At 40.8% G+C, this 27021-nt stretch overlaps 1 protein-coding gene and 1 long non-coding RNA gene across 2 annotated transcripts; one reads left to right on the top strand and one right to left on the bottom strand.

The window, feature by feature from the left end:
• The first annotated feature begins 5477 nt into the window (after positions 1-5477).
• Positions 5478-23721, top strand: LOC148421835 (uncharacterized). Its single transcript, XR_015865876.1, has 3 exons — positions 5478-5568; positions 23022-23080; positions 23482-23721. It is a non-coding gene; the product is annotated as an uncharacterized LOC148421835 (long non-coding RNA).
• On the bottom strand, positions 12945-13956 carry LOC148421836 (uncharacterized). Its single transcript, XM_088416517.1, has 3 exons — positions 13914-13956; positions 13331-13828; positions 12945-13279 (listed from the first exon to the last, which is right to left on the bottom strand). Exons 1-3 carry the CDS (start codon positions 13954-13956, stop codon positions 12945-12947), a joined length of 876 nt encoding a protein of 291 aa, XP_088272643.1.
• Positions 23722-27021: the final 3300 nt, after the last annotated feature.

Below are 27021 nucleotides of genomic sequence, written 5' to 3'. Positions count from 1 at the left end.
AACAGAAAAAAAACAGAAATGAACAGGAACCCCAATGTTAAACCCACACACACAAAAAAAAGCACCAACACAACATGACAGATTTGTACATTTGTACTTCTAGGAGTTTTTTGAAGTGTGTTTTAACGTGAAAATACAGTTTTCTGCTTGTTCGTATGCAAATAGTAAATGCAGAAATTGAACAAAAAATATTTAAATCTGGATCTTTACGTGTTTACTGAGCTCTGACAAAGTATGACCTCAAACAGACGTAGTCTACCTTGTACCCAGAGAAATGAAAAGCAAGATGTCTTTTCCATTCTTCCCATCAGTGTGTTTTTGTTATATTGTGCACTTTATAACATGGTGGCTTATGTTTGTTCTTTGATAACATACTATTATTACAAAGAATTGTAAAGTTAAAGACGATTTATTAGCTTTGAAGCAAAGTACAATGTTTCACTCCAAGGTTTTCTTATATATGTGGGGAGTTTTGCAAAAATGGCCAACAGTTATAATTCAACCCAACATTTTTCTGACAAGAAATTGACTGGTCTGCACTGTCACAGGAAAAAAAATGTTTTGGATTACTGCTAGAAATATTCCTCAAGTAAACTGTCTGTAGGGAGTAAAATGGAGGTAGCAGGAAGAGTGTGCATAATGAGAATTAGCGGTGGTCATAGAGAACAACCTGGAAGTGAGGAAGAGGAGGTGAAAGAAGGAGAAAAGTAGGAATAGGAAATAGAATTACAAATGCCATCAGTGAGCGTGGTGGTCAAATGTATTTATTTTATTTCTGGAAATTTCCTAATTCGTGTGAAGGGTTTGTCAACATTAGCCAATAATAATTATGTTTCTTATTATTTAATACTTAACAATTTAGCGTGCTTCTAGACTAGAAAATACAGTTTACAGCTATGAATTTAATAAAATAAAACGGTTGAGAATACTAACAAGACAAAAAATTTATCATATCATGCTACTATCATTAACTCTAGCCTCAGGTTCCTTTGATTAACCTACACTCCTCGATGCTCCGCAAAATTACTTGGATTATTTGGAGGCTCTGTCACTCATAGACTTGAGGGCTGCTGATGATTTCCAAGATTTCTCCTTGCTTAAGACATTAGGTTGTTCAGTGATTTAACTGAAACAGCCTAAGCAAGTAAATAACTTAGATGCCTCCTGGCGGTTGTAACCTACTGGACGGATACAGTGGTGCTACTTTTGTCAGGCGACCACCAGGAAGAGATTCCATTTTTAGTAATACCGACGCGAAGTTGCACAAGCCTAACATCGATTGGGGAAAACTGGCTATAGTGAACTGGTGTGCCTCTTTCCATTCATTTTTTGAGCAGTGGAATTAGCAAGCCCATCATTACCTAAACAGGAAAGCGAAGAGATTAATTTGGTCAATGCACAGGCTGTATATCATGACCTAAAGCAGGTCTTCAGTAAAGATAATGCCATGTCTTTTCCCCTGCATTGTCCTTCTGACTGCTTTATCAATATAATTGTGGGTTCTGTTTGTCTCATGGCCAAATTATATCAGGTGTCATAGATTGAGCAGGGGGCACCTGGTCATCTCTTGCCTCTGGTCTTATTTGTCCTTCGTCCTCACCTATGGGGACAGCATTCGTTTTGATTGACTATAAAGACAAGACGCAGCAAACCTGTGTGGACTATGGAGGGCTCAATGACATAATCATAAAAAACAAGAATCCCTTCATGGACTCATTGCTCTTGTTTCTAAGCTACATTTCCGCAATGGCTATCATCTGGTCAGGATCCAAGGTGACGAGTGGAAGGCGGTGTTTAGTACACCACTTGGACAATTTGAGTATTCTTTCAATGCCTTTCAGATTGACAGATGCCCCCGTAGTTTTTCAGAATCTCATCAATGATGGGCTCAGGATTATGATCAACCAAATGTGTTTTGAGTACCAAGAGGACATTCGAATATTTTCCACAGACCAACACAAATACATATAAACATCCAGCTCATTTTGCAATGTCTCCTGGAAAACAGACTGTAGGTATAATGACTGTAATTTCACCTGTCCTCTGTTCAGTTTCTGGGGTTCATTGTGGAGCAGCGCCAGTAATGTGCTGATCCAGCTAAGATCCAGGTTCTGGTTGAGTGGCCCACTTCTATATCTATAAAGCAACTTCAGCGGTTCCTCAACTTTGCCAACTTCTACCGGGGCTACCGAGTAATTACAGCATCAAAGTGGAATGGCTTATAAAGCTAACTTCCTCAAATGTACCGTTCAAATGGAATCCAGCGGCAGAAACAGCATTTTGTATCCTAAAGAACTCATTCACTCTTCTCGTTCACAAAAACCTTGAGTTTTCATTTGTTGTAGAGGTGGACGCCTCTGATTCAGGATTGGGCAGTTGCACTCGATTCAACTTCACTATCACTTCCAGACCGAGATCCAGGGACGGCAAACTGTGTGCGTAGTGCCAGATGTTTGAATGTTCCACGGCAGAAACCCAGAGGGAGACCATTCACAAGGAGGATCAAGTTACTGGTGGACTCCAATGGGAGCTGGCAAATCAGGTCATGGAGGCAGCCTTCCGCAAGGCTGCCCTGAAGGGAGGCTTTTTGTGCTCACTTCATTGTTACAGTGGGCCCACATTTTCGTATTGCTTGCCACCCAGGGGTCACCAAGACGTGCTTTTTGGTCCACCAAAGGTTCTGTTGGACTGGTTTATGCAAGGACACGAAGGACCTTTTGGCTGAATGCGCCATTTGCGCCAGGAGCAAGGTGCCACATAAGCCCTTAGCTGGATTTCTGCATCCATTTCCTGTACTGTCCCGTCCATGTTCCCATATAGCACTGAACTTTGTGACTGGCCTAGCTGTGTCCAAGGGGAAGTCAGTGATTTGAACAGTGTTCTACAGGTTGTCCAAGAAGGTACATTTCATTGCCTTTCCTAAGCTTCCTTCATTACTCGAGACAGCAAAGACACTGGTTCAACATGTGTTTTGGGCCCATGGGATCCTCTCCGACTTGGTGTCTGACAAGGTGCCCCAGTTAATGAGTCAATCTCCGGAGTCTGGAAGGCCTTCTACAGGGCATTGGGATGCACGGACACCCTGACCTCTCGATGCCATCCCCCATCTGTCGCAACAATCAAATATTTTCCATGTCACCATCTAAACCACAGGTGTCAAATTCAAGGCCCGGGGGCCAGATCCGGCCCTCCACATCATTTTTGTGGCCCCCGAAATGCTGATTTGACTTCAAGTTTCTGGCTAAAATAGCAAATTTGCAAGGTGTCTTTAACTTTTAAAAATTTGTGGAGAAAAGACAAGCATTTTTTAATTCACAATCAGTTTTTGCTGGCCTCTGATTTCAAAAATTGGTGCGTGTTTTACAAAAGCATTTAAAAAAGATTTGACTTCACAGTCATACCGGCCCTCTGACAGAAACTAGAACTACAATGTGGCCCATAGTAAAAATGAGTTTGACACCCCTGATCTAAACCAACCGTAAGATGCTTTTCCTTGCTTAACTCAAAAGCTGGATACAGAGAAACCACGTGTGTGTGTGTGTATGTGTGTATATATATATATATATATATATATATATATAAATTTTCATGACTATCTAACTACTTTGAATTTAGTAGTTACCTAGTTACCTTCCCTAACCTTCAGCATTTTATGTTTTATTCAGTTGGTTTCCATATACATTTGTTCTGCATACTGTTCTGTTTTTTTTCTGACTGTCCTGTGATGTATGCATAAATGTTCAATACAATAAATGAATTATCTAAATTAATATATCCCTGAATACTATGTACGCACATTACAAATCCAGCCAATCTAGCCAGGTACAAAAAAAAGAAAAAAAAAGAAGAAGAACTGGTCACACGATTGACAAACATTCCTTTTTGTCAAAACATTGGTGTCTGGAATGTTGTTAGGCTTGTCTCACTTTCAGTCATATCATAGCATGGATAGCTCTACTTAACAAAAAATAAAACAATATTTGAGTTTTTTTATTTATTTATGTTATCAAAATGAACAAAAACCAAAAAATCGTAGCATTCAAATGGAAGAATAAAAATCCAAAATCTGAGTTCTAGTGGAACCATTATGATATCAGCTTTGCAAGGTTAGCTTGATACAGTGGCAGGCCATGTGTTTCAACCATGAGCCTTTGGTGATGTCATATTTACTCCTACCTAGATTAATATGCTGTTTCAAGACGAAGAAACACATGCTGCTGGATATGCCTTGATTGCTGGCATGCCAACAAGTACTTTACAACATTGTCCAAGTCCTCAAAGTCAAAAGGTTCAAGTCATGTCAAGTTTACTTGTATAGAACGGAATCACTGCAGACTCAAAGGGCTTGACAGGTGAAGAGAATAACATACTGTAAATACACAAGAGCATCCCCTGAGCAAAGCTCCCAGAAGTGGAAGAAAAAACTCAAAAACCCTATATGGGGAAAATAGGAAACCTTCAGAAGGGACCACAGGTGAGAGGATCCCCGGTTCAGGCTAACAGGTTGTAATTAATGCTCTAAGAAAAGCCCTAAGAAAAAAACTCACAGGGAGTTTCACTTGTCTGCCGAGACAAGCACGCAATCCATTCCTGAGAAGTGAAGGAATCTAGAAACAGCTTCTTGCCTTAAACTAGTTCCTAGCGTGTTCATTTTTGTTGAAAGATCGCTCATACCACAACATAGAAAAACAATATGGTTAATCCAGACAGAATGGGAAAGTACACAAAGCCTTGGGCCAGTCCTGCCACGGGTCGGGGCAGAAAATGGCAACGTTTCACCTTCCACATTCAGTTCTTATACCCTTTTGGGGCATGTAGTCCCACTGTGGAATGCAGGTGTGTGTGTGTGTGTGTGTGTGTGTGTGTGTGTGTGTGTGTGTGTGTGCGTGCACGTGCGTGCGTGCGTGGGGGTTTGTTTGCATGGGGAAGGTGTCTTCAAAAGTCGTCGTTCTGCCAGCCATTCTTTGAAGCGGGCGGAAGTCTGAGCGCCATAAACCCTGGCTGATATCTTCTCTTGAAGGCCACACCTAGCCTTTTGGTCCTGGTGGAATGTTGTGTCGGGGGATGCCATCCGTTCCTTTTGGAGGTGACGACTTGTCTTTATTTCTCCTGGGCCAAGACTATATCTGCTTTATACTGACATTACGTCGTCTCAATCTTTATTAGAATAACACAGTTCCATGTACACACTATTTTATTGATATATTGCATTTGAAAAATATGTGTTTCCTTCAGCGGTGAAGGTAAAACCTGTTGGACAGGAGCAGGGGCTACACACTAGTGATGCGTCGTTCGCGCACGAATCGGCTCTTAGAGCCGGCTCTTTGAAGTGAACGACGGGAGCCGTCTCCTTCTGGGGAGCCGCTCCGAATAGATTTTTTCTTCTGTTTTTCCCCAGAAGAGGGAGGGGAGGGTTGTCCACACAAGCTGCAGCAAAGAGAAGGGGGAGGGGTTAGAGACACACACAACAGCACGCTGTGAATAATGCGCTAACAGGAGAGACAAGGAGACGAGATCGAGCTTGATAGCGCTACAGAGAAAAAAAACAACACGGTGGAAAGTGGAAAGGTGAGAAAATGGATAAGAAACGCAGTGAAATTTGGATTCATTTCAACTTCATTGATAGTTCAAAGGCAAAGTGTAGACCGTGCAATTAAAACAGGGCAGATATTAACAGAGAGGAGAAACAAGATCAACCTCTCAAAACTGAGGCACTTGATTTTTCTTAAGGCTAATCTTCACTAAAGACTAGCTAAAACATTTACCTGGATGCTGCTTTTTCTTTTTGTTTTACAAATTTTAATTTATAATTTGTTGTGTGATTATCAAAGCTTACTTATGATGTTTTACTGTAAATAGTTAAAAGCTTTTAAATATACACAATCAGAGATTGGAACTTTTTGTTGAGCTTGTTTTGAGATGGGACTTTGTTTTTGTACTTTATCATTTATTTTTTGTAGCACTTAATGTTGTACTCCATGTTGAGTATGTTCAGAAGAATATAAATAAAGCCATATAAATAATAAATATTTGATATACTGTATATTTTCTACATTAGGAATTTGTTTTACACATAATTTTACCTTCTTTTTGATAGTAAATTAATTTAAGTAACAAAATAACTGAGGAGCCATTTGGGAGCCGAAAGAGCCGGCTCTTTTTAGTGAGCCGAGCGAAAAGAACCGGCTCTCTAAAAAGAGCTGGAATTCCCATCACTACTACACACTCCTCAGTAGTGCCATATAAAAGCAAGGCTGGGAGCTTTGGACAACAACCACGAAGAGGGACTTTTGCCAGCAGCCTGTTACACCTCCATACTACCATTAGGAGATCACTGGGCATGGGGGAAAAGGGTTTTACTAAACATATTTCACACACTTTTTTCATGCACGCCCTTGTCCCGAGGGGATTGGGTCCTACTTGGTGAGGGGTTTCAGTCCCCATTAACCGTGAAAAATTAGGGAACAGCGTATTCGTTTATTGGTGAGCAAAACCTGTCGTGCTCACTAAAGGTTTTGATTTGATTTACATATTTATTTTAACTTAGCATGGTAAATGTTTGTTATCATAACAAATTCTGTATTATATATTTTATGATGTACTGTAGGTAAATGGACATTTAGCAACAAAGAAAAATGGCAACTTAAAGTTATGTTTTGGAGCTGTAATTTCAATACCGTGATAACATGATATTTTTGCTCAAGGTTATCATGCCACATAAATCTGATATCGTCCCTTGCTTACTTTTATGACACCACTTCTCTTTTCCAAAAAGGAAAGTCATCCCCAGAATACTGTGTACAAGAGATCTATTCATTTAAATCATTTTTTTAAAAAATAACACTTAATGCTTAGTTCCATCCAGCATCTATCCATTTTTTTAATTCTTGTACTCAGCAGAGGCCTTCTATTCAAATAAATGTCTAGATTGTCAATTTATTATTCTATAGTTATTTGTGTGTGTCCTTGGTGTCTTCTATTTGGTGGGGACCAAACCTAGGGGTTTTACTGTCCTTGTGGGGATGTCTTAGACATGTGAGGCCACAAGTTCAGAATTCTTTTTGAGCGTCAAGACTTTGAGAGTATGGCTTTTAATTGGATATTTGTTGAGGCTGGTGAAAGGATTAAGCAATCTGTTGTGATGGCAAGAATTTAGGGGCTAGGAAATGCATTATATCAATGAGATTTCCCCCACTATGATAGAGGAATCTCAGTATGTGTGTTTTTTTCCAGAAGAGGGCACTATAACTGAAGCTAAAAGAATGGAATATTGTGCTTCACAAAACACACACACACACACACACACACGCATATATATATATATATATATATATATATATATATATATATATATATATATATATATATATATATATATATATATATATATGTTAACTTAATTTTATTCTTGATTCAATTGTGAATGTATTATTCATGACTGGATCAATACAGCACCGCTTTCCTGCAGTGAGCGTTCACTTATGCCACGTTCTACATGAGGTTTCCTGAAGACGTTTTTATGCTTCGATTGGCTATTGCATCTGTCCAACAAAAATATGGGCCCGTACACAATATGTCATTGCATACTGCACAGAAGACTTCGACTATTCAAGCAAATGCCCAGCGGCTCCAAGCTCAGGCAGATATTAAATCTGACATGGTCTGCCTGGCGACATGTGTTAGTTGAATTCTAATTGGCTAAAAACTCTACACTAAAACTGCAGCACTTCGGAGGAGTGTAACCACATGGATAGAATATGATATGAAAACAATAAAAGAAGACATGAAGACAATAAAATTATAAATAAATATATATATTTAGTAAAAATAAATTTAAAATGAAATTGACTTCTATTATAGTGATTATAATTATTATAGTTTATTATAGTTATGATTAAGTAAGGTTATATTAGGCCAGCAGAGAAGGCCTTGCTGGCCATGCCGGTCCACCACTGCTAAATTGGCCTTAGGTGTTTAAGGAAATGTGTGTGTGAGTGTGTGTGTGTGTGTGTGTGTGTGTGTGTGTTTTAAATGCACTGTATCAGTAACATAGTGGGTTCATGAAATAGTGCTATTCTAATGAGGATTGACAGGACACAAGTGGAAGTCAGTATAAGAAACAGGAATGACTAGTCCCCGAAGACGTTGAGACCAGATGCCACCTGGAAAAGAAACAAAAGGCTTCCTCCAACACCTCAGTGTGAACTGATGAAGATATTTAAGATTTATGGCGCATTGATTTCAAAAGAATGGCCGGCGGATGAAAGACTTTCAAATATAGCATCCCCACGCACACACATGCACTCATATGCACACATGCACATTTACACACACACACACACACACACACACACACACACACACACACACACACACACACACACACACACACACACCTGCTTTCCAATGTGGGACAACATGAACCAAAACTGTATGAGAACTCAACGTGGAAGATGAAAGGTTGCCATTTTCTGCTCCGACCTGTGGCAGGACTGGCCCGAGGCCTTGGGTACTTTCCCGATCTCTATCTGGATTAAATCAATTGTTTCACTATGTTGTGGTATGGGCGATCTTTCAAAAACAGAGAACACGCTAGGAACTAGTTTGACGCAAGAAGTTTTTCTAAGTTCCTTTAGTGTGTATGGGTGCATGAATGAATGTCCGTCTTTGTGTGCCCTTATTTTGTTATATGTCAAAATAGACTCAAGTAATCCATGTCTTCATCAAAGAGATTAAGTATTTAGTCACTAAATATTTGGCAGCAACCTGTTTAAGGGAAATTGTCCCACTTTGTTATGAGGGGTGCATGTTTTATTTTGTGAACTTCAGTATGGCTGAAAAGTAACATATATTTGTTGATACATTTGTTGAAATTTACCCAGTCTGTTATGAGGAAGTGTGCAATTTGCAATTTTTACTTAGTAAACTTCAGTATGGCTGAAGAGTAGAATTTATATGTTGTCAAATCATCACTGAGATTTAATTATACCTTGAGAAATTATGTGCGAGTCGTTGATGAAATGATGACAGGAATGCCCATTAACAATGGGCTTTCTTGCTGTCGTGACAAGAATGCCTTGGCTGCACCTGGAGCATTTGCCGTTAGCATGAGTTGTTATTGGTTCTCTATAAATACAGCCACATCCCCACTTAGAACATAAGGGTGTGCACACTTATGCAAACACATTACCTCAGTTGTCTTTTTAACCTTCTCTCAAAATATCATTTTTTTTCAGCTGTTTTGTAATAGCTATACATCAAATAAATGTGGCAAAACATTCCAAATGATTCAACTTAGTATTTTAACTCATTCCCCAAAACTATTTGATCTCCTTCTCTCAACCGCTTATCCTCATGTGGGCCGATGGCATGCTGGAGCTTAGCCCAGCTGTCCTCAGTTACCTTTCTCTCTCTCTCTCTCTTTTATATATTTTTTTTAATCACAAAAACCTGGCATTTGAACAGAGGTGTGCAGTGTCTTTATGTCTATTATAATTCTAAACACATCAATACAAAGCAATTACCACACCCAATCAAGTATTCCTTTGGAGAACCGCTTGGCTCTTTTGACAATCCTGTCCTGATGTTTTCTCTGCTGCCTTGAATCTGCTAATAAGATGTAAATTGTTTTGTACGCCACTTAGAAAGGTCACGTTGTTATTCGGGTGAGGTGTTTAAATGATTTTCCTTTTGTTCTCAGGACAGGTGCTGTTCCTAATCATCTGGTCTTGTCAAGCAGCATTTGTTCTTTGGATTTGCATGCTGTACTTTATTACCAGATTCTATTCGTATACTGTCATGATTGGCTTGTCACTAGTGAATTACAGTACTTGCCAAGGGTGAGCAGTATATCTGTTATATTCGTTAATCCTTCCTTCCATCCATTAGCTACCGTTTTATTCGGGGTCAGGTCGTGAGAGCAGCAGCTTGAGCAGAGAAGCCCATACTTCCCTCTGCCCAGCCACTTTCAGTGCTCATTTTACATCTGAAAAGTGTGGGGTCCCCGGGATTCACAATACTAAAAAAACTATGGCTCCCAACAGAAATGTTTGGAGTCCCAAAAATCCTGTAGTAAAAAAGGACAAAATTTAAGGGTCAAACTGCTGATAATAAATTTCAGTTAACAGTGGTGAAATAATAGAATGAACTTAGTAGTCTCCGGCCTCATCTTTTTCATATGGCAACCACTGATGTAACTGATCATTTTGGTAGAAAAGTCTGCTCAGCTTCAACATGTCAACATTTGTTTTTCTTCTTGATCTTCCGAAGCGTTTCGTATTTGCTTTTTACTTTCTGGCTCATTGTTACCTGATTGTGTATTACTTGACTTGTCATTGATACTAACAAAACTGCCGAGTTGATGTTGTTTTGGGCCTAAAGATAGCACTTTTAGGAAGCTTTTTTCTTATAACGAGATCCTGTAGACAAACTCTCATGACGACAAGATCTCAGGTAAAAAATGGTAGTAAGTGGTCAGGTTTTGCTGAACAAAAGAGTACATGGACGATAATTGATATTTTGATTTGCAAAAGAGGTGGGATTCTTTGACTGTCTCACAATTCAGTTCTGATTTTGGGGTCTACGATTCAAAATGATTCAATTAAATAAAAAAAGATTTCTGCTTCAATCTACAGATGTGATATGATATGAAAAACTTTATTTTTTAATTTAAAATCAAGCAAAACAAACAAATTAATAAAAAACAGTATACAATGCCTTTTTTGCATGAATAAACAAAAATAATAATTTCACAAAAAAACAACAACAAAAAACAATCGCAATATGAGCATTGATCTTCCCATAAGTTCAAATTTTAAAGATGACATTTATAATTAATTGATTAATTAAAATGATAAATAATTAACTATAATTAATGGTAGATCTAGTCACTTATATATGTTACAATACTGTCATTGCACGGTGTGGCAGAAAGAATGGCCGACGTGATAGCGTGGGTAGAGAACCCAAACGCAGGAAAACTATGAGGCAACAAATTGTGTGAGATAGTCCATATTTAATATTGTGAAGGGCTGGCAAGAACAGAAACAAGGGCAAACAGGATGGCAAAAATTCGAGCGACAGGAGACACGAGACATGCGGCTGGTGATGTGAGGAATAAGAAAATGATAAGAAAATGATCCGACAGCTAACGGTAACTTTGCTGGGACTAAAATAGACACCAATAAACCCCTTAAACAGAAAATCCACATCAGAACTATGACAAATACCCAATTAAATGACTTCAAATATGGTATATAAATATAGTTACTGAGATTTTATACCCTCCAAAGGTTTTCACAATAAACAACAAAAGTGAAATAGTGAAATCAAAACACCTCATTCTCGAAAAGTTGGCGGAAGTAAACTTAAAAACACATGATATTAAACCAAAAAATAATTCAACAGTTTATCGTTTTTTGGTGTGATTTTTAGTTTGATATATAGTCTTGGTCTGGTCTCGCCATTGTCTTGGTCTTCTTTCAGTTTCGGTTTTCTCCGGCTTCGATCCAATATGTGTCTCAGATACCTTATTAAAATATCATTGGTGATTCGTGGAAGATATTTTGTTGTGACTTCACATTAATTAATTAATTAATGTCATCATTAATAAGACACAAATCAAGGTAATTTGATAAAATCTCTGAAACGTCCATCAAACTGGTAGCTCTTTCGCATTTAGCCGTACCCAACAAGTACAATAGCTCTCAGTGTCAATAATGCTTGTGACCCCTGATAAGTAGCTCTCAGTGTCAACAACGCTTACGAACTCTGGTTCGTTAGCTCTTGGGTTTAGCTCGCCATCAACAGGAACCTGGCCAGTCCCTATTTTAACTTATGGCGTACACAATTGCTCGTGAGAAAGTTGGAAAGCATCTGCGTCTGCTATGGTCCGTCCCGCACCCAACTCTTGAGGGAATGCCGAGCGCGGCCATGTTTAAAAAGACGTGCACACGACGTCTCGCGGTCATTTCACGAACGTTCTCGCGATAGTTCAATTTGATGGTGCAATCGAATGAAAATAGGCTAGATAATACGAATGAAAATAGCCTAGATAATACCAGGGTTACACTTGCAAACACTGATTTGATTTTGTATGTTGGTGTTGCTGCGTCCCGTGATATTTTGTCGCTAAGCATGTTGTTTTTTGTTATCTCTGATTTTGAATTGGACCGCTCTGATCATGTCAGCTCTCAACAATTGCAATATGAGCATTGATCAGCATTGACAGCAGTGCTCAGTGCCTTTCTTTGCTAAATTGACACATGAGTTGGAGATGTGTCAAAAGCGGGGCTTTTACTGCAATTAACACACACTGGTTCACGAAAGATCTCATCACATTTACACAATAACACTGTGAGGCCTGGTCAATTCCCAGAGTTAGCTGCACTACCTGTCATGGCTCGGAGATGGAGGACCCAAAAGCACACACAAGTAGTGAAGGTAAGGACAGAATGTTTATTTGCTAAATGGTACTTGTGGGGGCGAAGGCAGATGAGGACGGGCCACAGTGGCGGGGCTCTCTGGGTCGGGGAAGAGGGAACTTGGCAGACGGACGGGTCAGAGAGGAGGCAGACAGGATGGGTCCTGAGCATGGGTCCTTGCTCTAAAAACCACATCATCCTCGCTATGTATGTAATGTCAATAGCGGCTAGAAGCGGCGCCAGAAAAAACAAATGTCAAAGTCAAACGTATGAACTGGTAAACTAAAACATTTCCAAAACATTACCTTGCACACAAGTAAACTTCAAATATAAAGAAAGCAAAGACACTTAGTTTTCCAGACTATTTTACTGCTCTGACACAAATCCTGAAAATTCTACAACATATCATATAACATGTGGTCCAAATGGTGGTTCAGCCTGGCAAGGTGGTGGTACATGTGGGTCATTTTCATCTTCGGTTACAGGTTGTCTAGGAGGCCTTGTTTGTTAAGGGTGTGAATATCATGGGTCATCTTCTGGTAGTGTGTCATCTTCTAGTAGTGTGTCATCTAATGGGAGTGGGCCATCTAGTTTTCCAAAGGGCACATGTACAGGAGGTGTGCAAGATGGCGGAGGAAGAGGGGGCCAAGGGGGTGACCAATATGGCCAAGGTAGTGGTGGTCCAGGTGGACATGGTGAAGGTGGCCAATAAGGACAAGCTGATGGTGGTCCAGGTGGACCAGGAGGTCCGGGTGGTCCTGGTGGTCCTGGTGGACTAGGTGGCCCTGGTGGTCCATTTTGTCCTGGAGGACCATCGGGCCCTGGTGGACCATGTGGTCCTGGTGGGCCAGGTGGTCCTTCTGATCCTGAGCCATCTGGTCCTGGTGGACCATCTGGTCCTGGTGGACCATCTGGCCCTGGAGGGCCATCTGGTCCTGGGGCGCCATCTGGCCCTGGTGGGCCATCTGGCCCGGGTGGACCGTTTGGTCCTGGTGAGCCATCTGGTCCTGGTGAACCATCTGGTCCCAGTGGCCCCTGTGGACCACTTGGTCCAGTTGGCCCTGTTGGACCAGCTGGACCTGGGTGACCATCTGGCCCTAGTGGACCATCTGGCCCTGGTGGACCCTCAGGTCCTGGTGGTCCATCTGGTCCCGGTGTACCGTCTACTCCTGGTGGTCCTGGTGGACCATCTGGTCCCGGTGAACCATCTGGCCCTGGTGGTCCTGGTGGACCATCTGGCCCTGGTGGCCCATTCGGTCCTGGGGGTGACCCAGGTGGTGATCCAGGTGGTCTAGAAGATGGTCTTAGAGGCGCATCAAAAGGTACTGGAGGTGGCCCTGGTGGGTCTATTTCATCTTGAGTAACTGCTATTTGTCTCTTTATCCTAGCAGACATACAGCTGGTTTCTGCAATAAAGAGTTAACAGTTGTGATACCATGTGACATTTCCTTTACCCTTTGTTTATTGGTTGCTGAGAGTTCGGCCACTTACCAATCAGCAGGAGGCCAAAAGTCAAAACTTTGAGAATGATCATTGTGGCTGATGAGGTCCTGAAACCTTCTGAAAAGGAATGGTAGATCCACATCTGAAGAATGTCTATCAGGCAGAAGTGATGAGAGAGCTATTTGGACATTGCTAGTTGATCAGGGCCTGTCCCCCCTTTTCCATGAGGCACATATAGTAGATTATCCTTGAGAAGAGGGCTGACAACTCTCTGCCAATCATTCATGTACTCGCTGCTGAATGGAACCCCTGTATTGACTCAAACCAATCCTTTTCAGTCAATCAATGTTGTTTTTCAATTTCTAACAGCTCATTCCTTCTGCTATCTTACCAGCAAACACAGGGTGAGCGTTTCTGATGATGTGATTCAATTAAAGTTAATATAATTTGCAAGATTGCGGGTTGGACTAGATGAAGCCATTGGTGGTAAGAGGCAGCGCCACAACTATACCACTTTTTTTGCTTTTTGCCTTGCAACTTCTCACACAGGGTCCTTGTATAGGCATATAATCCTGGCACTTCAACACAGGGTCAGAGCCGATCAACAGCAGGCTTGTAGAAATGTGTGTAAGGATCCAGAGATACATGGTGTTCACAGAATAAACTCGTTTTTTTGTGTTTTTTTTTTTTTACCAGCAGTTGAACTATACAGAAAGAGAAGGAGAATTTATGCGGAATAAATGGGGGATTGCTTGTGGCAAAATGCCAGTGTCAGAGAAATCTCTAAAAGAAGACTAGGACAAGCCTAGCTGCTAAGCAGCAAAAAGTGTAACTCAGAGCAGCCAAGTTTGACTTTTCTATAACTATTTAGCAGACTGTATGTCACAACAATGACATAACTATAGGAATGACTTGATGGATTGAAGGCAAGCTTGCAAAATTGTTGTCATCTTTATGGTTGGCATCCTCGGACCAAAAAAAGAAATTCATTTGCTTCTCCATTTGATTCGCCAGATGTACAGTAAATGCAAACAAAGTCTAAAACATGGATATGGACGTGTGTTAAGTAAAAGGTATTAAAGACGTTTCATTAGGGTTACCGTGCCCTGCCTCAGGTCTCCACCCATCACCTATATCATCTGAAAGTAAATCCAAAACTGCCAAATTTTTCCTGCTTGAAAACCATAGGTTACCATATGAAACGTTTATTTGCATCTCTCATGTATCTAACATGAGAGATGTTATGAGATGTTAGAGAGATGTTGTATTTGTAGTGTTGTTTCCACTTCATCACATTTTTCAAGTATACTATAGAATCAACAATAATGAGGCTAGACTGAATTGATTTTAATTACAGAGTGATAGTTATGTTGTGGAATTAAAAAAGTTAGCAGAATTATATTCTATAGGCTTACATTATATCCTGATACATTTCCGACATTAGTTTCAAGAAATGGAAATAGAGACAGGGTGGAACGCTGGCAAAAATAAAACAATTTTAAAGCAGGCAGGTGGAAGACTGACTAGCATGTCCACCTCACAGTTCAGGGTCCTGAGTTCAATTCCAGCTCACTTTGGCCCCCCTGTGTGGAGTTTGGATGCTCTCGCATGGGTTCTCTCTGGGCACTCCAGCTAACTCTCACGTTCCAAAAACATGCATAGATGGTTGGAAATTGAGGCGTATTTTGATAGCTTGGCAGCTCTGTAATTCTTCTGATGACCAGATCAGACAAACATTTGAGGCAGTTTTTCCTTTATCTTTCTCACCTAATGTCCCGTTTCAAAATTGACTGCTTCAATTGATAAGCTTCCTCGAGTGTATCAAGCAATGTCCGCTTCACCGGAGTCCAACTACATTATGTATTTTTCACTTGATACGACAAAGTGCAACACTAAATACATAAAACATGGATGTTGTGTGAATTAGCACTCACCACGCTCAATCGAGTTTGTCTCACGACTCTTGCGTCGTTGTCAGTCCTGCTCCTGTCCTACTCCTGTTGTCCTACAGTCGTGACCTCCAGTCTTAAATCACCCCTTTAAGGTGGAGCACTTGTAAAGGTGAGGCATTTAATGAAGTTTCATTCATTTTCACACAGTCATAGTAGGTGTTTCGTATTAGGCGGCTCTTGTCAAGCGGCATTGCTTCTTCATTGTTCCCATGCTGTATTTGTTTATGTCAGTCCATTTTATTTATATCTGCCTAGCAACAGGGAGTTGGGTGGGCTCCTCGATCAAGGCCAATTGTATTTAAAATACGAAAAACCGTTTACCTCTTTTAAGTCAGTACACACCCATCACTGTGCCAAAGCACATACCTTATTTTTTTTAAATATTCGTACATTGAGCAAAACTAATGTCATATGATTTACAAGATGCAGTTGTAAAGAAAACTAGCTTTTGATTTCTCATTGATTTAATGTCATTAAAGCTTTAGTTCAAAATGGATACAATTACTTATCTTCAAACGTTTACTCAGACTGTAATGTCAATAAGAAAATCGGTATCGTTTAGGGCTCTATGATTATGCACAAAATAATAATCATGATTATTTTGGTAAATATTGAAATCACGATTATTAATCAAAATTATTCATGATATTTAATCAAACATGACTATAAATTGTCCTTTTTTTAAGCAACCAGTATATAAACAAGGCTCCAAGGCTTGATACTCACACATAGTAAACTATAAAAAATAAATGAAGTAAACAATGATTAAAACCAGGAAGTGGCAAAAACTTGGCACACAGGGCTACACAGCTTACTGGGTTGAGTGCAAACCAATGAAAAAAATGAAGCCTACTTAGAACTAAACACATGTTTTACTTTTAAGCAAATTTGGATCAATTTGCAGTCAAAATGACATTTTCCGTGATTTCAAACCAAATTTATTAAAATCGTGACTGACTTACAAAAAGGAATGCTGAAACAAACATCTAAAGGTGGGCAGACCGTCAGCATCAATGGACACCTGCTTTGCGGATGGACCGACAAGTGACAGGAACGCTCATTAAACGTCGGAATAAGAAGGTGTGTTTCGTTTGAGTTGTAATCGTCTGGAAAGAAATTCTGTCAGATGTCCGTTGGACCGATGCTCCACTGTTGCCAACAGAATGACAAAGCAATCGTGTTTTGCCTGTGTGTTTACTGCTTTGTTTGCTTGCACTGACTACAACATGGAATCGCATTGTGCTTACAGCACAAGAAGTGGCAGACTGTGCCAATTTAATGAAATGAACTGCCTCGGTTCAGGTCACTTATTGTCTTCCACAGTTACAACCTTTATAGCGTTACTGTCATTGTTTGTGCTTTTTTTCTGAGTCTTAGTTTGATGAACTTAAATGCATCCTAGTCAGCAAAATTATTTTCTAGACCTGGAGTAAAAAGTTTTGTTAGAATTATGTGTTCCGTATCATTCAGAGTGAATAAGTAAACAGCGAAGCATATGACATTGTGACACAAGATGAAGTGAAGATGGAGAAATCACAGTACTGTAATCACTAAGCTAATACGAAATGCTGCCATACAAGACTAAAAAAGTTTAGGTATACAGCTTTTTTTGCAAAAAAGAGTGTCTTGCACCACAACAGGGTGGAGAGTATCCAGCTTTGAAGAACAAAATACATTACTATTAATTAGTGTCTAGACAGAGAATAATAGCGTTGCGGTATGTTACTTCCTACGTCAGCATTGGACTATTTGTAAAGGTCAAATATTGTGAAGAATGTGAAGAATTTATTTTGAATATAATTGCTAGTGTCATGGAAAATGCATATTCAGCCAGTATGAATCTGACGCTCCGTTGTTCTGTGACCACCTGGTTTTGTTTGAGCAAAGACCATTTCAATTAACGTGCATGAACATTTCACCTAACATGCATGAGAACTTGCTGAGTAGCTAAAATAAGATGACCCTGACCGATAAGTGAGTTCAAGACCCACATATGTTATAGTCATTGTCTTTAACTGACTTGTTGTTGTCACGATGTGGCATGCCGGTTAGAGGAGTGCGGGATGCGGAACAGGCGGGACCCAAAAAATACAGGGCAGACAGGGGTAGGCTTACGTGGGGGTGATTTAATGACAAAAAGGGCTGTGTTGAAAGAAATGAAAAATACAAGTTACAAACCAAATCGCTAAACTGAAACTACCTAAGGGCAACAAGGGACGGGAGGCAGCACGGGAGTGACCGGTACCAGGAGCGTGAGACGAGGCAGCGGGGGAACGACGAACAATGACCCGACAAGGGACGCGGCAAAACACTGGGGCTTAAGTACTAACAGAACTAATTAAGACGCAAGACACCTGGGGACAACAATGGGCGGGGAAACTTACTGGAGGGAACACACGGGCGACAGGTGAGGTTAATTAGTGATGGCACACGAGGGGAACACCGAGGACCTATAACTGAAACTATACAACCCAAACCCCACAACAAAAAACAGATCATGACAGTTGTAAACATTGCAACTTGTATTCAATTAGGAAACAAACAAAAAAAACTACTGTATGTGGATAAGGTGCTGCCAGATGTGTTGTATACCAGCAACATCATGACAATTAAGGCATTCTTGTCTATTCGATGCAAGACCTGGGGTATATGCTTGTTACCTGGTGCCTTGCTGCATATGACAATTCCGCCTCAGTTTTTTTTCACTGTATATACATGAATCGGTGAGGTGTGAGATATGTGATGTGTATCACGGCGCTTCCGTGATGGCTCTCCATCTTGACCGTTCATCCTTTGTGCTTTCAAGTATGAATGACTCCTCCTCGGCGAGCTGATTTTTAGCAGCAGTTTTTTGTACGATGCGGTCTTGATCCCCTTGCAAAGCTTGACATATTACATACCAAGCCTGGTGCATTGATCTCGTCACCCAAATAAGTTTGTTGTGAACAAACCTTGTGACAGTAATTTCTCCACGTCTGTCAGCGCAAACCCAGACAGGTCCCAAACCACTGATGATACAACTCCTGTCTTTTAAAAACAAACTGTTAGCTTTATTTAGCCGCAGTCATGTTGCGCTAGCTTTCTGTTTGCGTTGAATGCGAAGTAAACAAGAGGAATATGGAACTATTTGAATAGCTGAATAGCTTGCTGAAATATAAATTATAGCTTGTTATAATGTGCTCTCTCTCTCTAGACTCTAAACAACCCGAAACACTTGTTTTATACAGTAGAAATGCTAACACAACAGCAATAAACAACTTAGAGCTCCCCTCCTTCAGCTCACGATTTCATGCAATTTTTTTTACTCTGATGATTCAGGTCAGTAAGAAAAAAATAAGGACACTGTGCCAAAACCCATTAGACTATTGTGAAGACTGATATCAGTTGGGACAGTCAGGCTGATAAAAGCCAGATAATTCTCTCCCTTTTTAATTTAGTATACTCAGAAGGCCTTGCACAACTGGTTACTGCATTAAAACTGAAAACAAGAAATTGTGGTTGAGTCAGATTTTGTCCTCAAAATCTTAGCTGACGTCTCCTGACATCATGACAATTGGGAAATGACGCTTATTACTTCATATTGCATAATGGGTTATTTTTGAAACTCGGCATCTATTGCAGCCTGTTGAGTCTGGAGGGGAACTCCTCCCACTTGTGTCCCATTTTAAAGGTTTCTTATCTTTCCAACACTTGGGTTTGTTTTTTTTTTTTTCACCCTCTTGTGCAAGCTTTGATCATGGTATCATCGTTGTGTATTTGTGATGTTCTGTTTGACGCTATCTTTGATATCTTTTTCATCTGTGAAGCCCCTTTAGACCGCGGTATTCAGGGCTATGCAAATAAATTTGATTTGACTTTCCTTACTGAAGAGTTGGCAACACTTTTCTGTTTGAATGTGATATTTTACATGTAGTCAACAGATATTGGCGTGGGAGGATTATGAAAGTTACAAAAGATTGACTGACTTTCTGAATAAATTGTTTTAAATGATTCGATAGTCCCATTGTGCAATTTTTCCCATCCCTAGGCTTCATTAATCCATCACTACAGTTTACCATAAATTACCTGCAGGAGCACCGGAGAGTAGGCCAACCAAGTTGCCTTGGAAATGGGCTGACCTTGGAGCCAAAGAGCAAAAGACTGCAAGATATTCATTTTTTTAACCCCTCGGTGTTGATGGCAAACTATATGTGTGTTTTTCATACAGAAAATAAAAATTGACGCTGATTTTCTTATTGACGTTAGTTTGAGTAAATGTATAAAGAAAAAGGTCATTGTATCCATTTTGAAATAAGGCTTTAATGAAATTACATCCATGCGAAGTAAAAAGCTAGTTTTCTTTCCAACCGCTTACTGAAAATAACGTGACATTTGTTGATTTAATGCGTGATTATTTATAAAAAAAAAATGTTTTGTGCCAAAGCATAGCTATGGGTGTTTAGTGACTTAAAAGAGGTAAACAGTTTGACCTTTTTCAAGTACCACTTGAACAAGGAGCCCACCCAACTCCCTGTTGCTAGTCATACAGTATATAAATAAAATGCAAAATGACATTGTCAAATACAGCGTGGAAACAATGAAGAAGCAATGCCGCTTGACAAGACCCGCCTAATATGAACCAACTACTATCATTGTGTGAAAATGAATGAAAATTCATTAAATGCCTCACCTTAACAAGTGCTCCACCTTAAAGGGGTGATTTAAGCCTGGAGTTCACAACTGTAGGACAACAGGAGTAGGACAGGAGCAGGACTGACATCAACACAAGAGTCGTGAGACAAACTCGATTGAGCGTGGTGAGTAGTCTATCACACAACATCCATGTTCGATGTATTTAGTGTTGCACTTTGTCCAATCAAGTGAAAAATACATAATTGGACTCAGGTGAAGTGAGCATTTCTTGATATGCTAAAGGAAGCTTATCATTTGAGGCTATCAATTTTGATTGCTGACATTTTTAAGTGAGAAAGATAAAGGGAAAAAACTTTCTTAAAGGTTTGTCTGATCTGGTCATCAGAAGAGTTCATAGCTGCCAAACTATCAACATTTACTCCCAGCACAATTTGTCTCTATTTGCATCCAGCCATCATTTTTCAAGAGCTCACTATCCTCAATAGAGTCACTGACTTGGTGCTACCTATCCCAGCTGTTACAAGCGGTAGACAGGAGAAACTCTGAACTGATTGCCAGCCAATTTCATGGCACGCAGGGATGAACAACCCTTCACGCACCCATTCACACTTAGGAGAAATTTAAACTGTGCATGTAGTGCATGTTTCCGGAATGTGGAAGGAAGCCAGAATGTCCGGAGAAAACCTACGCGGGTACATGGCGAGCATGCAAACTCCTCACAGGGAAGCCACAGTGAGCTGAAATTGAACTCGGGACCTTCGTCCCGCCTTGTCTCAATTTACATATCTTGAAAATAATGTAAGAAATTAATCAGGATATAATGTAACCCTATGGAAACATTTCTGCTGTTTAAACGCACATCATAATCATCCCTCTGTAATTAAAATTATTAATTAATTCTGCTCTGAATATCGTTGATTCTATAGTATACATGAAATAATACACTGCTTTTCTGGGTTTGAGCAACAACCCTTTGTTTTCTGCAGAGAGATAAGCAGCTGAAATTTGTGAAACTTGGCTGTCTTCTACAGCTGATTATTAAATTGCGGAAAATGGGTAGAAAGGTGCAATCAAACTTTGTTTGATCCATGAGTTAAACCCAACAAATTATTAGATGAAATAATTATTGACTGACTAGAATATTGCCACGAGCATTTTCCACAAAAATGGGGGATGATTCCACCTCAAAATATGAAAAAAAAAAAAAAAAATTCCATATTTTCTAACTATAAACTGCACCAAAAAGAGAAAAGTAACACAAAATTGATTTTTGTCATGTTTAAGCTGCACGGTAATACAAGCCACAGGTTATAGTATCAGAGTTTTGATTTTTTTTTTGTTGTAAGGCGAAAAAAATGGGGTAACGAGGGGACAAAAAAAACGTTGCGGTCCACATCGTAAGCTGAAAAAATGTAACGCAGGGACGTCATGAACGGGGGTCCACTGTATATAGTTTATCCAAAACTGCAAATGCCTGGATACAACAACATCATGCCTTCAACACAGACTGAACATGCCTGCACATTTAGAAACAAGAGTAGAACCATCCTATTGTCAACATAACACTGACACACTTGGATTTATAGAACGCTGCACGAACACAACACGAACATTCCTGTTTGCATTTACCTGTGGAGAGTGCACCCCAGTTGCAAGTAAAATAACAATTCAAACTCATAATCAAAACTTTGATAGTGTCTTCCTGTGTCTCCCTTTGTTTACCGGGAGATTGCCGCCTGGCAGCTTGTTTAAAATTAAAAAAGAAAAAAAAAAAGAAGAAAGAAAGGAAGAAAGAAAATCTGCAGATAAGCCACACTGAGATAAACACTTCAGAGTTCAAAACATGAGAAAAAAGTAGCGGCAACACTTCAGGGTTCAAAACATGAGAAAAAAGTAGCGGCTTATGGTCCGAAATTTATGGTATCAAAAAAAATATATAATTTGCAGATCGGAAATTTCGATGGTGAAGAACAGCGAATACGCTATGAGTCCATTTTCCACTGTGTTCCACAATGCAAGCCTATATTATTTAATGATTTTGTGTGAATGTAAACTTTGAAGTGTATGGTTGGTGGTGGTGCCATGTTTGTGCCGTTTGAAGCAATGATAACATTGCAGTATGCTGAATACACAAACTGTGGGCTGAGACACGCCGACTCATTTTCTCCTACAGCATTTTATTTCAAGTTTTGTGTTTTTCAAAGCCTTTTCACTCTGTGTGGAAAAACTCTCCCGACAAAAACAAAAATAAATTTCAAAAAAAGGAAATACTATAAATACCAGATATTGAGTAATATTGACTTTAATTGAATCACATTCCGAGAAACGGTTCACCCCGTGTTTGGTTTCAACATAGCATAACAAATGAGCTATTAGCAATTAAAAATATATATATTGACTGAGAAGGATTGGTTTTGGTCGATACAGGGGTTCCATTCATAGCAAGGACATGAATGATTGTCAGAGGCCCCATGGCAAGGGCTAAAAACAGGCCCTAATAAACTGGCATTGTCAGCTCTCTCATTACATCTGCCTGATAGACTTTCTACAATTCCTTTTCACTGTGTTTCAGGACTTCACCAGCCACAATGATCATTCTCAAGGTGTTTACTTTTGCCCTTGTGCTGATTGGTAAGTCCTCCAACTCTCAGCAACCAATTAACAAAGAGTTGAGGTCATAACAGGGGTCACCAACCCCTGGGCACGGTCCCTGTGGGCATCAAGTAGCCCCCAAAGGTCAAATGAGTAGCCCGCAGGCCTGTTCTGCAAATAGCTGACAAGAGACAGCACATTGGTGATTTTCATTTCAAACAATTATACATGTTTAACATTTACATTACATATTACACGCGATTTCCATATTTACTACAGCTATTCCTTACTTATTGCAAAAAGTCATTAACATGATCAGTGTCTTCACATAAACTGGTAGCCCTTCATATTACTCAGTACCAAAGAAGTAGCTCTCACTTTCAAAAACTTTGGTGACCCCTGGGTCATGATGTAACTCAGATGGTAACTCTTTTTTGCAGAAACCAGCAGTATGTCTACAAGGATAAAGAGACAAATAGCAGTTACTCAAGATGAGATAGATCCACCTGGGCCACCTCCAGTACCTTTTGATGCGCCTCTAAGACCATCCTCTAGACCACCTGGATCACCACCTGGGTCACCCCCAGGTCCACCAGGACCTGATGGTCCACCAGGACCACCAGGGCCAGATGGTCCACCAGGACCAGATGGTCCACCAGGACCACCAGGAGTAGACGGTACACCGGGACCAGATGGACCACCAGGACCTGATGGTCCACCAGGGCCGGATGGTCCACCAGGGCCGGATGGTCCACCGGGACCAGATGGTCACCCAGGACCGGATGGACCAACAGGGCCAACTGGACCAGGTGGTCCACAGGGACCACCTGGACCAGATGGCTCACCAGGACCAGATGGCTCACCAGGACCAGATGGCTCACCAGGACCAAGCGGACCACCCGGCCCAGATGGCCCCCCAGGACCAGATGGCCCTCCAGGGCCTGATGGTCCACCAGGGCCAGAGGGTCCACCAGGACCAGATGGCTCAGGATCAGAAGGACCACCTGGCCCACCAGGGCTAAATGGTCCACCAGGGCCTGATGGTCCACCAGGACCAAATGGACCACCAGGGCCACCTAGTCCACCAGGACCCCCGGGGCCACCTGGACCACCTGGACCACCTGGACCACCATCAGCTTGTCCATATTGGCCACCATCACCTTGTCCACCTGGACCACCACTGCCTTGGCCGTATTGGTCATTCCCTTGGCCACCTAGTCCTCCACCATCATGCACACCTCCTCTACATGGAAAACTAGATGTCCCACTCCCATTAGATGACACACTACTAGAAGATGACACACTACCAGAAGATGACCCATGATATTCACACCATTATTAAGCAGGGCCTCCTAGACCACCTGTAACTGAAAATGACCCACATGAATCAGCACCTTGCCAGGCTGTACCACAATTTGGACCACTTGTTATAATAATAATGTTGATGAATTTTCCGAATTTAGGCAAGGTCACTAAAACAGTCTGGAAAAAAAAATGTCTTTTGAATTTCTTTATATTTGAAGCTTCAAATAAACACATGTCTAACAGAACAGTCCAGTGGTCCCAGAGAGAGTGCATGAGTGCCTGGAAACATAATTAGATGAAGATTGTTGAGCATAGGAGGAGGAACTATGACAAGGAGGGACAGGAAGGGAAAACAAAGATATATTTCTGTGTTGAACTTACTTCTTTTATCAAGGGCGTCTCTTCTAGCTTTACAGAAAAACCTCATGTACAGGTTCTTTGTTCAAACACAGGAGGTCAATAAAAAGCATGTTATTGTGTGTACTTATCTTCCATTACAATCCCCCTTTGGATCAAACATTGATCCACAAAAATAAGAAAACAGGAAAACCAAGATGAAACAAAGTCACTCACTCCAATTCAGGATCAAGGGAAGTCTTCAAAAGCCACCTCTGGCATTTAGAGGACAAGCCCAAAATGAATGGGGCATCTCCGGCTTTCCTGTGTGGAGTTTACATGTTCTTCCCGATTCGGCGTGGGTTCTCTCCGGGCACTCCTTCTTCATCATGTGAATTTTAGATATACTATGTTGAAGCCATAATTTAGTAATAGAAACAATTTCCTTGTTATGATTATGGTGTGCAACTGAAAACTATGCAGAATTCTGTTGATCCTAATCGGCATTCCGTTGACCCTGTGAAATAACATAAAACTATGCCTTCCTGTGTGGGGTTTGCATGTTCTCCCCGAGCTCGCATGGGTTTTCTCTGAGCACTCCGGCTTCCACATTCCAAAAACATGGATGGCAGGTGTATTGGACACACCAAATTGTCCCGAGGTGCGATTTGGTGCGTGAATAGCCGTTCCTTTGTGTGACCTGCATCTGGCTGGCAACAAGTTCAGGGTGTCCCCCGCCCCAAGCATGCAAACCCTGTGAGGATAAGTGGCTCTAGAAAATGGATGGATGGATGTTTTGTTAGTGAATTTCAGTCAGATGGGAACTGGATCATCTGACTGGGCACAGGGAAGTCTGGACGATGTGCTCAAGTGGCTACCAGCAATCTCACCTGGGATGACATACAGTACATATAGATGATGATTAGTACAGTGGGCCCCCGTGTTACGAACTTAATCCATTCAGCGGCTACGCTCGTAACTCGAATTGCTCGTATGACGGGCAATCCAAACCTATGTTAATTAGTGAATGCGTGCAACACGTGCAAAAACCTTGGGTAAAAAAAATAACGACTTTATACACATATTAAAAATTAGTTACATAATCTACTGTGCAGTGAAATTAAATAACAAATATACAAAGGAGAAATGACATTTACCTTTGGGACGACGTGACTTGAGCTGGGTGGAGGCGGAGGGGAGCAGAGACGAACCCGCAGAATTTATTTATTTATTTTCTTAAATGGGAACTTTTCTCAAACTACAACATATCACCGGCGATTTCCTTCTCTTTAATCCATAATAGAAGAAGCCTCTCCATTTTGTTGTCGAGTGAGGTCCGTCCCCTGGCAAGGAAAGTCTTGCCCCTAGAAGATTGCCGAGCAGTTACGACCATACTCACAAGCAAGGTTTATTATGCGTGCACCTCCTTCGTATTTTTTTTTATTATCTCCTGCTTCGTTTCTATTGTCATCATCTTCTTACTTCTTCCTTTACCACCACTAGCAATTTTAGAAGCCATGTCTAACAGATAAAGTTTTCAAAGTCTTCACAACATTCCTTCCTTCCGTTTTTCACTCCTTTTCTCTCCTTCCTTCCATCCCGACCAGTTGTGCCATCAAGCTAGCTGCTAGCTAGACGTTCGGCCAATAGCATATCGGCATTTCTGTGATCGACGTGACGCCGGCCAATAGCATATCTGCATCTCCGTGACTGAGACCGGGACTGAGACAGTGACTGTGACATTGTAAGAGCAATAACATATCGGCGTTACCATGACATGCGGGAAAAGTCGATTTTATTGACACAGCAAAGCGAAAAAAATTGCACAGACACATTGACCGGCATGTTGGGGCATCTTGGATTGTTCGTAAGACGAAAAGTTTGTGCGTGAGAGGGGGACAAAAAATGCCGCGCTTCACGTTCGTATAAGAGGAAGTCCGTAAACCGGGGGCCCACTGTATTAGTAATTTTACAAGGCAGTGGACAGTTGCAGTCTATGTTCATACCTAGGAAGCTTCATAGTGTCTGAAACACTTCTGAGTGGAGATCACGTGCTTCCAATCAAGTCGTTAAAATGAAAAAGACGTAAGATTTAGACCGTTTTCCATTAAAAATGAAAATATTAAACATTATAAATAAAAAAAAACTTGCAAATAAATGTGTTCTTAACAACCATCAGTATGTTTTAAGTATAATTGTGGGTCTAGTTATCTTAATTTATGTTACATTGGGCGGTGGCACTCCTCCGGAGGTCGCCATGTCTCGTATAGCTACTGACAGTCAGAGGAGTGTGTATTGCTGCATTTACCATCATGCCCCTAAAGCTCCCACAGGCGCAT

This window comes from Hippichthys cyanospilos, chromosome 6 (assembly GCF_059441005.1).
Source record: "Hippichthys cyanospilos isolate Australia breed blue-spotted pipefish chromosome 6, RoL_Hcya_1.0, whole genome shotgun sequence".
NCBI classification, from domain to species: domain Eukaryota; kingdom Metazoa; phylum Chordata; class Actinopteri; order Syngnathiformes; family Syngnathidae; genus Hippichthys; species Hippichthys cyanospilos.
This window is presented reverse-complemented; position numbering and strand designations above follow the sequence as displayed.